The sequence below is a fragment of the Salvelinus fontinalis genome, chromosome 37, assembly GCF_029448725.1.
Source record: "Salvelinus fontinalis isolate EN_2023a chromosome 37, ASM2944872v1, whole genome shotgun sequence".
In the NCBI taxonomy this organism is placed as follows: domain Eukaryota; kingdom Metazoa; phylum Chordata; class Actinopteri; order Salmoniformes; family Salmonidae; genus Salvelinus; species Salvelinus fontinalis.
The window spans coordinates 18,414,175-18,430,938 of NC_074701.1; the positions used below are offsets into that span (position 1 = coordinate 18,414,175).

The 16,764-nt window shown below is 44.4% G+C and overlaps 1 protein-coding gene across 1 annotated transcript in view; it reads left to right on the top strand.

Moving 5' to 3' along the window:
* The window catches only part of ttc27 (tetratricopeptide repeat domain 27), a 122,131-nt gene that overhangs the window by 40,847 nt on the left and 64,520 nt on the right, over nucleotides 1-16,764 (top strand). Inside the window, exons 8-9 of the mRNA XM_055902268.1 lie at nucleotides 6,694-6,806; nucleotides 13,022-13,088. Of these exons, the coding sequence (XP_055758243.1) occupies nucleotides 6,694-6,806; nucleotides 13,022-13,088 (180 nt within the window). The remainder of the gene's footprint in view (nucleotides 1-6,693; nucleotides 6,807-13,021; nucleotides 13,089-16,764) is intronic.

The following is a 16,764-nucleotide window of genomic DNA, read 5'->3' on the forward strand; positions in this document are numbered from 1 at the left end:
ACCACCAAAAAGTAATCATATCCTCTAAATACAAAACACTTGTTCAGTTTTCCATGTTAGGTACAACTTCATTATTTTTCTAGAAGAATGCATTAGGTTTTGTGCTGAAGCGCTACAAGAACACTAATAAACAAGGACTGAATGAATGAAACTGTCTCAAAGTAAATCTGCAACTGCGCTGTTCAAGTTCAAACTATGCAGTAACATGCAGTTTAATGTCACTACTAGATGTCAGCATCAGCATTTGTATTGAGTAGATTGCCTACAGTGCTTTACAACAATTAAATGTCATGTAAAGAAACACTTTATGGCAACCCCGCAATGAAAGATTGTTCCGGCAAATACACGCTAGCTGTTAATTACGAAAATGTTTTCTCATGAATGCAAACACATGGTCTGAATCATAGATCTACACCAACGCTCTTTCTTTTTGCAGATTGTGTATTTTGGGGGAAAAACAAATAAGCCCACTAACATAATAGGCCCAGACAGTAACGGTGTTATTTTTTTATGGAGGATGAGTTCACTTTGGCGCCAGTCCAGTGTCGGCACATAAGAAACAGTTTGCTTGCTAGCTAGGCTAACTACCTTACTGGCAAGACAAAGCCTAACTACATTGCTGGCTAGCCAGCTAATGTTAAGTAAGCATGTGATTTAGTACAGGGCTGCTGGCTTGGTGAAGTGTACTTTATTATTTACTTATTGAATTTCGCTGGCTGTGGCAAGCTACTCGGCGTCAAACCGCCATGCCTACTCTCTCACGTCGTGACTTACGGTCTGAATGATGTTCAATGAGCAGCTTGTTGAACAAATCAAAAAATTACTGCAAATGAGCAAACATATTTGTTTATTCTGTGTACTGGATATAATAACAAATATTTCTGTGCGAGGCTAGTATCTGCTGATATCAGTCAACCTATTTATCGGTCGGGCTCTAGTGACGACAGGATGCTAGGTGATTGGCCTGCACGCCCGTGGAGCGGCTGTCCGTGCAGGAAAGAGCCACGTACCCAAAGGACCCCGAGAGAGTGGAAACAAGTTGCACTGTGCACGCCTGTCAGCTCTGCATGAATCAGACCCCAGACCCACTGACTCTCTCGGTCTCACACACACACACTTACCCCTACCTGATCCTCCATATCCACTCTGCTCACCACTGCAATGCACCTCAACCCCAGGCTTCATGATCTGAGGAGACTCCTCTCGCCACAGATTTGCTCTCAAGTTCTCTGTTCTAAATTAGATGAATTGTGAAGCTACATAGTATGGTTACACAGATATGTGATCCGGGTAGGCATTCTATCGCTATACTGTACATTTGAGATTTTAGTAATTTTGCAGACACTCTTATCCAGAGCAGTTTACAATTAGTGAGTTCATCTTAAGATACAGTACATGACCAAAAGTGTGTGGACACCTGCTTATCGAACATCTCATTCCAAAATCATGGGCATTAATAAGGAGTTGTTCCCCCCTTTGCTGCTATAACAGCCTCCACTCTCCTGGGAAGGCTTTCCACTAGATGTTGGAACATTGCAATTGAATCCCCATTCAGCCACTAGCATTAGTGAGGCCTGGCTTGCAGTCGGCGTTCCAATTCATCACAAAAGTGTTCGATGGGGTTGAGGTCAGGGCTCTGTGCAGGCCAGTCAAGTTCTTCCTCGCCGATTTCGACAAACCATTTCTGTATGGACCTTGCTTTGTGCACGGGGGCATTGTCATACTGACAGGTAGCGTTCACCTGGCATCCGCCAAACCCAGATTCGTCCGTCGAGATGGTGAAGCGTTGCCACTGCTCCCGAGTCCAATGGCGGCGAGGTATTTAAGATGCTCTTTAAATGTTTTTGGAAGATGGGCAGCGATTCTCCTGTCCTGACTTTAGGGTGAAGCTTGTTCCACCATTGGGATGCCAGGACAGAGGAGAGCTTTGACTGGGTTGTGCGGGAGCTGCCCTCCCGTAGGGGAGGGAGAGCAAGAGACCAACGTTGGTGGAACGGAGTGCTCTGAGATGTAGTGTTTGACAATAGCCTGAAGGTAAGGAGGGGCAGTAACCCCTTGCTGCTCGGTAGGCAAGCACCAGGTTCTTGAAGATGATGGAAGCTTCGACTGGAAGCCAGTGGAGTGTGCTGTACAGTCTAGGCTTCATCCTTGAATCCATACTCATTTTGAATGGGCCCCGAACTGCAGCACGCGAAGTGCAGATTTCTTTTTTTTTTATGAACGATATTGATTTTTGCTGCTGAGATGTACAGCATGGAGGTTATTACTTAGAATGCAGTGCTGATTGAATAACTATTGCCCTGTATTACCCTGACCTGAGCTATTTTTTTTACCATGAACCCTTTAACCTGTCCACATGGATGAAGCATCTGAGCCCAGTAGATTGATTTGAAGATTAGAGAAAGCAGGCAGCTCTGTCATGGACATGGTGGTTTTATGATCCAGCAGCATCACGCGATGATCTGACACTCCTGTCCAGGGACGTTCTCCAAGCCAAGCATGTGGGCCAGTCACCTGCTGACACTTCAGGGGCTAAGCTATCTTCTGCTGTCTATCTAATCCATCTGACTCTGTCATCATCTCAGCCCCGTCTCTCCCTGCTAGAACAATCAAATATCCAGTCAGTAGAGCCACACAGCACTGGAGAGCAGAGGTGAGGCAGACAGCGCCCAGCTGTTTAACTCTCACCCTGGGCCCAAACCGTGTCACTCCCCCCATGATGAAGTGCCTATTAGAGGCCCATGGCGTAGTGGGTTCACACACACACACACACACACACACACACACATACACATACACATACACATACACATACACACACACACACACTAAAAAGTATGGCAAGTGGAAAGGGCCTCCACAAGCACAAGGGGTCCTGTGGTGGGTGTTGGAGACCCTGGTTTGGGCTGAACCCTACCCAACAATGTCAAGGGACAAAGGTGAAGGAGGGTGTTTGCTGAATGTCACACACACAGACACACTCAGAAACATGCAGACTTTCCAGATGGAATGAAGGCTGAGAGAATGCAGAGGGGGCTGTTATTTTATTTTGTTTAGCCCCTCTGACCGGTCTGTATTCAACTTGTGATCCGTCTTGGTTTCCCTCGTATTTCATCCTATCTGCATTTTTCTATCCTGCTGGGGTTCTGCTTGTACCTATACTAAATCAGACTCCACCGGCCCCTCTGGTCCTGTTGCCAGTGGTGTGTGTGTGTAAGTTGGCGTGTGTCAAGTGTGTATGTCAAGATGGCTGACCTCTACTCTCAAGTGGAGGCTTCACTCATTGTCCTCTTGAATATCTACTGTCAAAATGACAAACAGTGGGCCACTTGTGTATGTAAACTTCTGACTTCAACTGTACATAGCGTTGTCTTACCAACGTATTTATCTGCATAACATCCTATCGCATGATTCTCTTCCCAACAGCCAAATTGGCAGAACACATTACTCTGCAGCAGATTAAAAAAAAACATTAAACACTTTGACAGGGCTCCAGACTAACATTTTCCCCAGTGCCACCAACTTTTTGAGTTGGTGTCACCAGCCCACGATTTGGTGGCACATTTTTTTTCTTCTTCCCCACAGCATCACACACTATAATTGGTCATTCATCTTATGAAGTCATTCAGTGCTTTCGACAGTGTAATAGACTACTGAGATGGTGGGCTATTCAATAAATACGTTGTTTCATCTAACGTGTCCAAGCAGGCATTCATAATAAAGCAACCTAATCCGAAGACTCATGAATCTCAAAGCCGTGTCAAATATCTTTTGTCTTAATATAGTTGCTTTTGAGCTCAATAATAGATAAATAAAATTAAACCCGGCTCGCCACAGGAGTCGCTAGAGGAGTAGGTGGAGCGCAGTGGGACAAGGACATCCCAGCCGGCCAAACCCTCCCCTAACCTGGATGACGCTGGGCCAACTGTGCGTCGCCTCATGGGTCTCCAGGTCGCGGCCGGCTTCGCAACAGCCTGGGTTCGAACCGTAAAGGGAATCTTACCGCTACAATATACAATGGCATTCTAGATGATTCTGTGCTTCCAACTTTGCGGCAACAGTTTGGGGAAGGCCCTTTCCTGTTTCAGCATGACAATGCCCCTGTGCACAAAGCAAGGTCCATATAGTAATGGTTTGTCGAGATCAGTGTGGGATCGCACAACATCAGTGCCCAACCTCACTAATGTCCTTGTGGCTGAATGAAGCAATTCCACGCAGCAATGTTCCAACATATAGTGGAAAGCCTTCCCAGAAGAGTGGAGTCTGTTATAGCAGCAAAGGGGTGGCCAACACCATATTAATGCCCTTGATTTTGGAACAAGATTTTTGACGAGTAGGTCTCCACATTCTTTTGGTCATGCGCTGTATATTGTAATCAAAGTTATAATTTAAAGTGTTATAAGTAGTGGTCTGATAGGTTGTAGCAAACTACTTGCTAGCATTATCAATCTGTTATCAGCCTACCTATATATTGGGATGATGTGCTTACAGATGTCTCTTGAGGTAATTTCCCATGGAAATGTTGCAATCGGTCTACATTAAGTAAAGTGGCTCCAAACATGGCCCTCTTTTCAACCGGGAGCTTTTACCACTGGGAGAGTACCCACTTCATGTTTCTTATTTGCATCAATGATTTGTTGCCACCAAATTGCAAATAATACTGAAAAGATCTCAATCATTCAACTCTTATATTGTCGACTTACTAGTCAGATTTTAGTAATTTAGTCTCATTTTCCTCAACCCAAATGAAAAAAATATATATATATGTATATATATATTTTTAGTCAGTTACCGTCTCTTCAATTGCCACTGAAAGAAGTGTTTGACTAATTTCTGTCACTATTTTGGTGATGAAATGAACAGTACTGGACATTCCACACAATGACTGATCCTACGTCCTCCTGTCTGTGGTGGGGATCCTGCTTGCTCCCGGGCTCTGCTTCTCAGACCACTAATGCTCTCATTACAGGCTAAGGGGGGGGGGGGGGGGGGGGTAAATGGGCTCAATCAAGCCCCATTAGCCAGAGCTCACTGGCTGGCTGGAATGGAGAGACGGAGAGAAATAGCACCACATAACATAGGCAGCAGGGTGAGACCCCAGTAACAATTGACCCCGTCTTCCTCTGAGATAAGACCTTCTCAATGGCATGAAAATGGTGGCATGAACATACAATACTCTTATACCATGAAATACTTACTTTCAATCTGAGCTGAGAAATGCCAACCCTGTATATGAAATGTAAGAACCAATGACTGCGTGAGAGGTATGTGCATGGTACAAATACTCTGGATACTGTATTTAAGAAATACCAAGTGTACCCACCCAGTATTACTGTAATAGCTTGCACTAAGTGTAGACACAACCTTTCTGTGTACTTTGATCAATTGTCAAGTCTACGTTATAATATGCAGACAAAGCACTTAGTCAGTCAAAAAAAGGAATTAGGATTCATTCTTCAACAAAAGCAGGTTCTTGAATTGTGACGTGTTCTTTCTGTCCTATGGAACATTGCGTGTCATGCACCATTGAGGAGGGTTTCAGTCAGAAATGCAGATAAAGTAGAGGCACTTGATGCAAAAAGACAATCTGGGATTAAGCTCCAGATTTGCCACAGATGGCTGGTTCTTTTATCAGCTGGTGAGGGAAAGCAGACGGGGGTAAAACGATTAGGAGAACATCACAGGGAAGGGGGGAATTACAATAGGGAAAGCAAATGGAACAACTATTTTGGTTTTGAACATTTAACTGTCTCTGTGATATCTGGAGTGGATGCAGGTGAATGCATGATAAAACCACCACTGAGTCAGTCAGCCATCCTGTAGATGGCTTACTTTGGTGGGCTGACCTTTGTTTTCCTAAGTGTGGGTCCGTGTGAGTGTAACCATGGGTGTGTATTCTGACCCAGACACCTGGCGGACAGGTGCAGCCTGTGACGCAGGGCATCGTTAGCTTCCTCTTTTCAAGGGCCACAGGGAACCAGGAACTCTGGACTTCCAAACCCTTCAAGATGGTGCCATTTTCCTGGGTGTTCCTGACAGTTAAACCCTACAGGGTGTTTATGCTGGCCAGAGAATTTGGGTGGTGGGCTGTTGGACTTTTTCACTGTTTGCCTTGTGTGTGCCTTAGACTTGTTTACAAGTCAAGAAATTGGCCAAACCACGCATCCCCTTTTGTTTACTGTGATTTCAGTTCACAGTAATCATGAGCTCTGACATTTTTTTTAGGGGTATGTTTGAGTGGTTGGGTGAGTGCATCCATGTGTTCACAAGCTGTGCATGGTAGCAGACTCTTTCTTTTGAAGCAAGACGTTTAGATTTTTCTCCTGGAACCAAATCTAAATGGGTCAGTCACATTCCAATTACATAAGACAAAAAAAGAGGAAAGTAACCTAGAGATGCAGAGTTAAGGATGATAAAGAGGAGTCCGAGGGGGGAAAGTGTGAGAGAGTGCTTTTTGACCTGAGGAAGTAGCCATCACTCCCCTGGAAAAGTAATCTCTCCAAAAAAAGCCCTGCCTCAACTTTCACTCCCAACTCCATGAATCCATCACTTTTAGTCACTGACGTTGGAGAACCACTTAAAAGGACGCCTTACCTTTCTATGGTTGCCTGCCTGCGGTCATGATATGCTATTATTTGAAGGATGTGCTAGTAACCCCTTGCTGAGCTGTCTGGTATGTGTTTGGCCCAACAGGACCATGACCTCAGTGATGACACTGTGTTGAACCAGATCAACCTTGCTGAGCCTGGACAGTACCAGATGCCGGACCTCAGCGGTGAGGAGCAGGCCGTAATCCTGGGAATCTGGTAAGACGAAACACTATGATCTATGAACTAGTTAAGTCAGTCACCTAAGCGATCTACACTTGCAGGGTTAGACTAGTAGTACTCAAAGTAGTAGTCAAGAAATAAGTAACACAAAATCATAACTATGATTTGTGTCTATGGGCATGACTCTTCTAGTCAATTTAGAGCAAGGCTGTCAAGCATCCAGGCCGGATGGGGTTTGAGTAAAAAAAAATATATATATATATATATTTAGCATATTTTTACAGCAAGGAAATATATTTTCAGTGCGGGCCTCCGGACCTCGTTGAAGACCAAATGCGGTGCCCAGGACAGAATTAGTTTGACAGCCCTGGTCTAGAGTATAGTATGTTTTTGAATATTGCATAGTAAAGTGGTCGACTAGTCTTATTAACTTATAATACACTATGCCACTGTAACGGATATGAGTCAGCATGGTTGCTCATGGTCACGTGATGATAGCCCTGCCTGCGAACTTAAAAACCGGTGTCTGCCCTCGGACCAAAAGGGAATTCCCTCTTGGTCTCACGATCTAAGACATTGGTTGCTCCTTTGGGAGACCCAGGTTCATACACTACCCATAATGCAATGCACCACCCACCCAGTTGGTTTTGATAGTATGCCTTGGATGGCCACACATCGTTGTAATTCTAGCTGAAGTGTCTGGTTATAAAAAGTACTTTGTCATTCATCAAGGAGCGAACACGACATCTACATGTAAACACATCACACTCCGGCCAGCTCAGTGAATACAACCCCAATGCTCAATAAAGGTTACTAACAGTCTCAATTGTCAATGTCAAGGCTGTTCCATTGTGAGACTAGATGTCAAGGGCTAGGAGGCCATTTTGTGTGGAATACAGTTAACCTTATTGACACTACAAGGATCAAATGATGAACATACCTATTATCTACGTCACCAATAGCAATCAAGATGTCGGGCTAAAATAAGGATGGCTGTCGAACACAATCCTTCAACGGTGATACATAAGCAACCCCGTCATCCGTCCTCCTCATTGATATAGTGAAATATATTTAAGCTTAGTCAAGGAGAAGGGTTAGCCAAGGTTTTCCATTTATTAAACCAGATACTTAAACCAGACACTAACATGATCAGTAAAAAAGATGTGCCTCCCAAGTGGCAGGCGAGGGATAGGATGGGATGGAGAGGTCATGTGAAGGTCTACAGAGGAGGTAGTTTTGTTCTCTAGGGTGCGCTGGGAGGCCCGGTGATTGACGACAGTGGGCCGAACTTCTGTCCCCGTTTTCACTGCTCCACCGACTGGAAAGATGGTGTGTGTGTGCGTGTCTGGGGTCTGCTAGTTCTACCACTTTATTATAAACTGTTTTTAGTCTGCCTTCTTGCCCGTGTTAGATTCCTTTTTTTTTCTTAAAGTCTGGTTGTCGGGGCCCCAGCCAAAGGGCCTTTTTTACGAGTATAGTTTTTCAGTCCTTTTGGAATAGGCCTCTCCCTCTACAGGGGAGAGGCCTATTCCAAACAAATGTAATACATTTAATTAAACTTTACCAGCAATGTTAAAATCTTTTTATAGATGCCTTTTTATAATTTAACTGGATTATGACAGCTCTTAACAGTATATCACTGTTACTATTGCTTCATTTCATTGCAGCTTTTCATGCTTTTTAGGCTGCTCTTTTTTTGTTCCATTTAGGATCTGTTTTCCGAAGCCTCTATCTGATATGGTTGCTACAGAGTGATGTCCTTGCTCCTGGCGTTTTCTATGCTTTTCTCCCCCTCCTGAGAGGTGTCAAAATGAGGCGATGGTGAGGCCAGCAGACTCTCTCCTCCTCTGTCTGTCTCTTTCTTTGCTTAGGAGTGAGTCAGAGGGATTTCAGAGTTCAGGGAGTGCTCTCACTCTCCGCCTCTCCTCCAAGCTCACTGTGACAGATGCCAAGAGCATGAGCGGCACAGGAAGGGACAAAGAAGGGTATGGGTGGGGGGAGGTGGAGTGAGAGAAGGGTAAACCGGAGGAAGGGAAGAAGGGACAAGGAGGGGAAAGGGGGTAGGTAAAGTGAAGGGAAGAAGGGTAAGAAAATGAAATGTAGAGAGGGGACGAGATTATTGTAGAGTGAACACTGTGGTCCAACTTCATTAGCTCTCATTGTATATCTGTTGCGCGATAGGGGTGGCCCCTCCCCCCTGAGCATGGTGGGTGGTACAGGTCCCCCCCTTCTGCTTTGTGTCCTCTTTTGGTACTCTGGTGCTTTGCCCCTCCTATCTGCTCCAGGGGTGAACCTCAGGGCTGTGTGCTGTATTAACCACACCTCTGCCTTGGGTTGGACAAAGGGGGAGTATCAGGTGTTACTCGTTACTCCTCTTCAGCACTTGGCCCTCATCAATGTTACAATTGTTTCTCCTCACAAATTCAATCTCTGTAAATTCCCTGTACGTCTCTAGAGACAGTCGTATCAAAGAGCACCACTTCCTTCTGCAGTTTGTCCCTTCATTTCCCTCCCTTCAATGGGCTAGGATCTAGAGGAGACTCCTGGCACATAGGTGCTCAATGACCCTATAGTGCAGAGTCAGTCTACATGTTGTGGGAACACAACCAACCCAGCTACACGTCATCCTCTGGGGCCACATTTTGATGTTGCTCTTTAATTGGGCATGTGTGAGAAGGCTGGTTAAAAAGTCTTCATCTCGCCTCGCGCCTGTTAAGTGACTAAATTGTAGGCGTGGAATAATTAGCCAACATAATTCCGCTGGGCTGCGATATAAATGGATTGACTGGTCGTTGAAAATGGATTAACCGCTGGTCTCAGGGCGGGGATTGGTGTGGGTCATGTGAGGGGGTAGCACACCAGCTTCCCGCTTATCTGTAATGCAATAATACACCCGAAAACCCCTGTCGCCATGGTTAATAATGACTTAAACTCCCTGGAATTCTGTGCCATGCCGTTTTGGGGTAAGAGAAACCATCCTTTGTGATTTGAATAGCTGACATGTTATCTTTTTGAGTTTTCCCCTTTAGTCTGCTGAATGTCCAAGGATGCTTCCCACAACTCCCTTCTCTCTGTGGTCCGGTGACCATGCAGAACTGCTGAGAGGTTTTCAAAGCAGTTTTTAAAACTTCACCTACAGTACCTGCATAACACTCAATGTGTATCCTGCTACTCTTCAACCCTCCAAATGACCCTAACCACATCACTTTGTTGTCAAGAGGGATTTGTGTGCATGTTTAGGGTGTAGCCGTGGAAAGGAGAGGCGAATTAGCCACAAAACAATGGTGTGCGAAATTAGTCTTGGCTGGAGTGGGTCGAAATGTGGATGTCAAAGTCAATTCTGCACGGTAGCATTTAGGGTTGTTTGCAGCTGCGTGCGCACACACACTGACACATCCTCACACCCTCTTTAACGGCATCTGGTCAATCATCCCAGAGGGGAAAATAGCAGAGTGTAAAGGTGATTGTTTTAGTTGAGGAACCATTATAGCCAGATTGAATGTCTGGCCTGTAATCTTTGACTGGGTTCAATGTGGAATATCAATGTTTTGGTGAACAGGTCATCTTTTTCATGGGGTGGAAAAGCAAGAGAGAAAGTTGGTAAAATCATTGTAAAACACCCAACTTCAATATATAAGCTTAATATAGTACACCGATGCTGTGTTTGTATCAAATACTTTCCTCCCGATACTTTTTTGAGTTTTGTTGCCATTCCTCTGACTTGATAGGTTGCAAAGGATAAAAGGTCATATCTATGCACCAAGTCAAACGGCACAGATTCAATACTATTAACGTGTACACACACACAGTTACACACACACCAGTGTATACACAAGCTCGCACTCACATACTTGACACTGCACTTGTGTAGAATATTGGGAGTCCACCACTTCCAGCCCTGTGCTCCTGCTCTCCCCTACCATTCCCAGGCGTAGTGTATCAGTGAGTTCACGCCGTTCGACTGAGCTTTGGGAATGTGACCCTGTCTGGATTATCCCTTCTCTTCCCTGGACTTGGGTTACTGCCATTCCTGGGGGCCTGGCAACTCCCGGGCACACCCCCTACAACCACCTGCCGGTAAAAAAAACTAAGGAACTAGATGTCAATGGCACTGGCTGGTATTGGTTTCTCTACATACTGTATGACATTACAAAGAATGACTGCCCCAGCCTGGCCAAAAACCACTGTTGCCTTTCTCCATCCACCTCCTACCCATAATGGACCTGTGGACTACTGGCCTGGTGCCAAAAAACAATTACGGATGATAATGCTGTCATCAAATCCATGTTTGAAGATCCCCCGTTAGTCAGAAAACCAGGGCCAGATCTTTCCTGTTTACAATTATTCAATGACTGTTCTAAAAGGTTTTAAGAAGAATGTCCGTTAAGATCTGTCCTTCATAACTGGGGAGTAAATGTACCTTTTTTAATAAACAAACTCTAATCATAGAACTTGGCGCTGCACCATTACATTTTCAGAAATTGTAAGTGTAATCAAAAAAGTTCAGTCAACCAAAGGACTAAATAGGTGAAATTGCTTGATTTCTTTGGTTAAATTGAATAATGTGGAAGAGGAAACCATAACAGCTGTTCAAAAGGAATGAAATATGTAAATATTTTTTGCTGGTTTGGTGTGGTACGTGATTTATCATGTCAAAAATTCCTCTAAGTGGCCGTATTCATTTAGTACTACTGAAGGGTTCCAAGAGAACCCTGCGAACTCTGTGGCTTTTCCACAGGTCACTCCACACCACACACACACACACACACACACACACACACACACACACACACACACACACACACACACACACACAGATGGACATCTCTCACCTGGCAGACTATACTCAACTATGTTAAAGTGGGAAAATAAGAAACACAATTTGTAAAGAACTGCTGGTTATTATTGAATCTAATTTTCCTGAAATCAAAGTCCTCTTTGGTCTGGAAAACAGACTCCCCTAACACCCCCAACTTGACTTCTCCCCTCCTGCCAAAACCTGCTCTGGTTTTGTAGCTGGCCACAGAAGTTTCCATTCAGGCTTTGGTTTTATACCTTTTACGGGTGCATCTCAGTAGTCTAAAATGGCTGCTTGACAAGTGAAAACTAATTCTTGGTAGCCATTCTCCACATTGCTTTTATTTAGTGTTTTCAGATCAGTAAAATGAAGGAGAGTAAACCACTCTCTGGCCCTCTGCCTTGTCTAGGTCAGTGTGTTGTGCCCATGGGAGTATTGTCCACCTGCCTAATGCTGATTGGCCTTTGCAGGCACATGGCTGCGGGATTGCAAAACCACTCTGAATTGTTAATCAAAAAGAACAAACACTATTTATTCTGACACCAATCGCGCCTCAGACGGTGCAGTGATGTGCATGTCACTGCCAAAATAAAGGAAACACCAACAGTGTCATATTTGGGCGTTGGATCCCCATGAGCCGCCAAAACAGCTTCAATGCGCCTTGGCATAAATTCTTGTCTGGAACTTTATTGGAGGGATGCAACACTATTCTTCCACTAGTAATTCCCTCATTTGGTGTTTAGTTGATGGTGGTGGAAACCGCTGTATCAAGGCGCCGCTCCAGAATCTCCCATCAGTGTTCAATTGGGTTGAGATCTGGTGACACACACACACACACACACACACACACACACACACACACACACACACACACACATCCTTTAAACCCCCATGCTCCTTTGAGATCTCTTCTTCCAGCCATGGTAGCCAAAATAATTGCCAACTGGGCATTTTTATACATGACCCTAAGCATAATTGGGTGTTAATTGCTTAATTAACTCAGGAACCACACCTGTATGGAAGCACCTGCTTTCAATATACTTTGTATTCCTTTATTTTGGCAGTTACCTGTAGATGAATGGTCTCATAGACTCGGGGACAATGAAAGCTCTTTCTATCATAGCACAGGCAATTCTGTCTAATGGCCAATGCACTGATGGGTCGTCAACGAAATGAACAATAGCACTTGACTGTTAATAAATCAATAGATAGGGAAACAAATCACGTTGGAGCATCAATGTACGGGAGAACACTGCAATCAATAGATAGGGAAACAAATCACGTTGGAGCATCAATGTACGGGAGAACACTGCAATCAATAGATAGGGAAACAAATCACGTTGGAGCATCAATGTACGGGAGAACACTGCAATCAATAGGGGGAAGGCAGAGACGGGCTTGTATCCGATTTATAACTTCATGTTCATTAGTGTGTCATGTCTCTGTCTTGCAGCACTGATTTCCAGAAAAACAACCCAATCCATAAGCTGACTGAAGAAGAGCTCCTGGCCTTCACCTCAGTAAGTCCTGTCTCACCATGTTTAGTTCTAGCACTTCCTCTGAAATGTTGTGAATGTCCTCAACTAAGAAACCTTGCTCCCTGTCTTCTAAATGGGATATTTTAGCTTTGAGCGGTCCACCACTTAAACCACAGCAAACGTTTCATTTTAAGTCCCTTACGTATTTGGTTCCGAGTGAGGCGGGGCGCGAGAGTCACAGAATTATCGGAATCTAAAATATGTTGGAGGCTAGTGAGAGGAGGAGCATGCAGGCTTGTCTGTTATTGTCACCTTCCCTCCCTCTCTAATACGGGAGTCATGTCCCCTCATCTCACTATTTACTCTTAATTCATCCCTCCCCACAGCGGCCACTAGCCCCTTCCCCACCCCTCAGCGCTCTGCACATTCCCTGACAATCTCCAGCATTCTCTATATACGGTTTGTGTTATGGCAGACTGATGCCAAACAACTGTAATACTTCCCTCAACATTTACACCTTCAATGCATTGTACCAGCTCCTTGTACACTTCCTATGCTCTTACGTGTACTCTAGCTTTCTCTTTTGCTCCCCCAGCCTTGTCCTCTCCCCAAGCCATGTCTTCTCCCCAAGCCTTGTCTTCTCCCCAAGCCTTGTCTTCTCCCCCAGCCTTGTCTTCTCCCCCAGCCCAGTGTCTGAGAGGTATGTAGCTGCAGGTGTGTACTGCTTTGGCTCTCTGCTCTCATCTGTGTTACACCGCAGGGAGTTGTAAAGGAGAGGAACACAAGGGGCCGTGCCTTGGCTGCTTTTGTTGTCATGGCAAGGTAATGTTCCCCCTTTTTTGTCCACTGGCAAAGCAAATCACAGAAGTGTGTGTGTGTGTGTGTTTTTCTGTTTGGAATCAAAGGATGTGGCAGGCATCAAGGCCTCAAGTTGCTGCTTCAATCATATCGTTTCCACATGGAACTCATCAGACCTGCTTTCTCCCTCTTTCTCTGTCCATCTGTTCTTCCTGCACTTTTACAGCAAAATAAAGATGTATATTTTCCTTAGAGTAATGATGCCATCAAAACAAAGAAGAAATCGTAGCATTGAACAAGTTGCGTCAATGACCTTGAGGCAAGTAGGGTTTGATTTGCTTGTCGACCTGCACTGTGTCCTGAAGTAACATTTGTGATTAGTCTTGCTATGCCTTCACTCTTTCGGCATACCCATAGTGCACCGTACCAAAAAAAGCAGCTCGAGACCAAAATATATTTACGGTAAATGGCAGGTCAACATTCAAGTTCCTTCATTGCGATGTCCTAACACCCACCTTGCTGCAATGTTGTCCACTACATTCCACTGAATTGCTTTTTTGGACCCATTGCAATGCAAAAGCAATGTCTGCAGTGTAGTAGTGTTGTATTCACTGTAAGTAATACAGTATTATCCATTTCATTATTTTGTTTCGCAGACTAAGGGCTTTTGTAAAGTACTACCTTCTGCCTATATTTGATGCCGTTCATAATTCCCGACACTTCGTCTCATAATGAATTACCTTCTCAAATGTATATGGATGTGATTTATACCTATGGCTATGTATCTGTTTCTACATCTCTATCTCCCTTTTACCTCTGTCAATTGACATGTACTATTTATTACATGCAGTAAGTCTACATGCAGGAACTTCATCCTCTATCCCTTTTCTTAATGCTCTGACTGTGCAGTGGAACTGAGACTGATATCATTTACCTCTATATTATGGGATCATTTGCTCTGCTATTGTTTGCGCTTGTCTTTGGTTTAATTTCCCCAGCTTTCCTTCATTTATTTCTATTATTCCCTTTCCCTTCACCACAGCAACAGAAAGGCGTTTGCACTCATTAGGAGTCCTCCATTGCCTATTATCTGGGGGAAAAAGCACTGCTAACTCGGACCTGATTGAAGCATGATATCTCTATATCCTTGGGATGGGGAGAAGGGGCCCCAGTCTCTGGAGTTTGGCACTGAGCCTCTGCACTGAGGAGAATGTCTTAAACAAACAGGGGTTGATGCCATCTCTCAGCTTTACGTCTTGGAAGTGGATGGTATTATTACTGGAGCGGCTGCCAGAAGATACCTTATCCAGACTAAGAGGATGCAGCATCCCACCCACCGTCTGAACCCGTAACCTGCCTCTACCACCACTCCACTCTGCAGCCCCAGGCTCAGGTGGATGCATGGTTGTCCCATTGTGATGGGAAGCGATACTAATCCTGAAATGATCCCAAGCACTGCAGAGAACAGGGATGGGTGCGGTTTCTCACAGCTGTGGTTTTCCATTGCTGTAACTCTGGATGTTTTGCAGTTTTGGCATATGTTTCAAAGTCAAGTCAAACTCCTTTTTTCAACACCCATAAGCTTGTTCTGAGATGTTCCCCCACTTCAGAGACGTCATGTTCAGTAATCAGATAGCCTAGTTGGCCGGCCGAGCGAGTAGCCTTTGGAAGAGCTCTGTGAGGGTAGGGTCTATTCAGGGCAAAAACTGCTCTGGGCGGAAGAAACGTGACGGACAGGAAATTAAAAGCAAAATAAATAAAATAAAACAATTCTATTGAGGCTGACCCAGACGCTGGCATCGCCTGGGGCCAAAATCTCTTTTTTGCCGTTAAAGCTCAGTCTCTGGGGAAAAAATCACTTTCTGAGATCTGTGAATTTAAACATTTGCTTCCTATGAATGTGCGCTGGCACATCTCCGCATTTGTATACTGGGCGACTCTTCTAGCCAGGCAGGGTAGAAAGGCAAGTCAAGTTCGGGGATTGTGTGTGTCCCAAAGCTCTGGTGCTACCATCACTAGCATGTTTACATTGGCCTGGCAAATATTAGAGCCTTCTCACTTTTCTGTACATTTTCTTCCCATGTATAAACCAGGTAAAAAGTAGTCGATCTCCGACTCCCTCTCTATACCAGTGGATTTAAACCTGTGGTCCGCGGGGGTACTACATGTGGTCCACACATAAAAAAAAAAAAAAAACGTTTCTTTCCCCCCTCCAGACACAAGTTGAGTATACACTGTGTATAAAACATTAAGAACACCTAATTAATATTGTTGCCCCCCCCCCTCCAGAACAGGCTCAATTTGTCAGGGTATGGACAGTGTCGAAAGTGTTCCACGAGGATGCTGGCTAATGTTGACATTAATGCGCCTGGCACCTACTACCATACCCCGTTCAAAGGCACTTAAATATTTTGTCTTGCCCGTTCACCCTCTGAATGTCACGCATACACAAACCATGTCTCAATCGTATAAAGGCTTTTGGAGTGCCAATTTATCTTACCATTTCTACCGATCTGCGTGCGTGCCAGTTAGGATTTTCATATGCACATTTTCGTTGAACAGTTTAATTTATTTTATAAAAGTCTTCGTATCTCAATCATTTTCATGTGATTAATACAAATTCTATCAAAATCTAAATTCTTATTATACATATCTAAAAGTAACCTATTGCCATGGCAAACTACTGTATGTAAAAATAGCCTACATAAAGACAACAAATATAAACATTGCAGCCTGCAGGTAGAAAATATCCTGATACAAAATAAATTACATTGGCTAAGCATCACCTCTCTGCAAGGAACTTGAAACATTGTATCAACTATCAACTTGGTCCAGCCTGAATTGCACTATCAAACTTGCAACATTGTATAATTATTCTGTACCCTCAGTTTCCCGCTCCGGACACACACAGCTGTTGGCT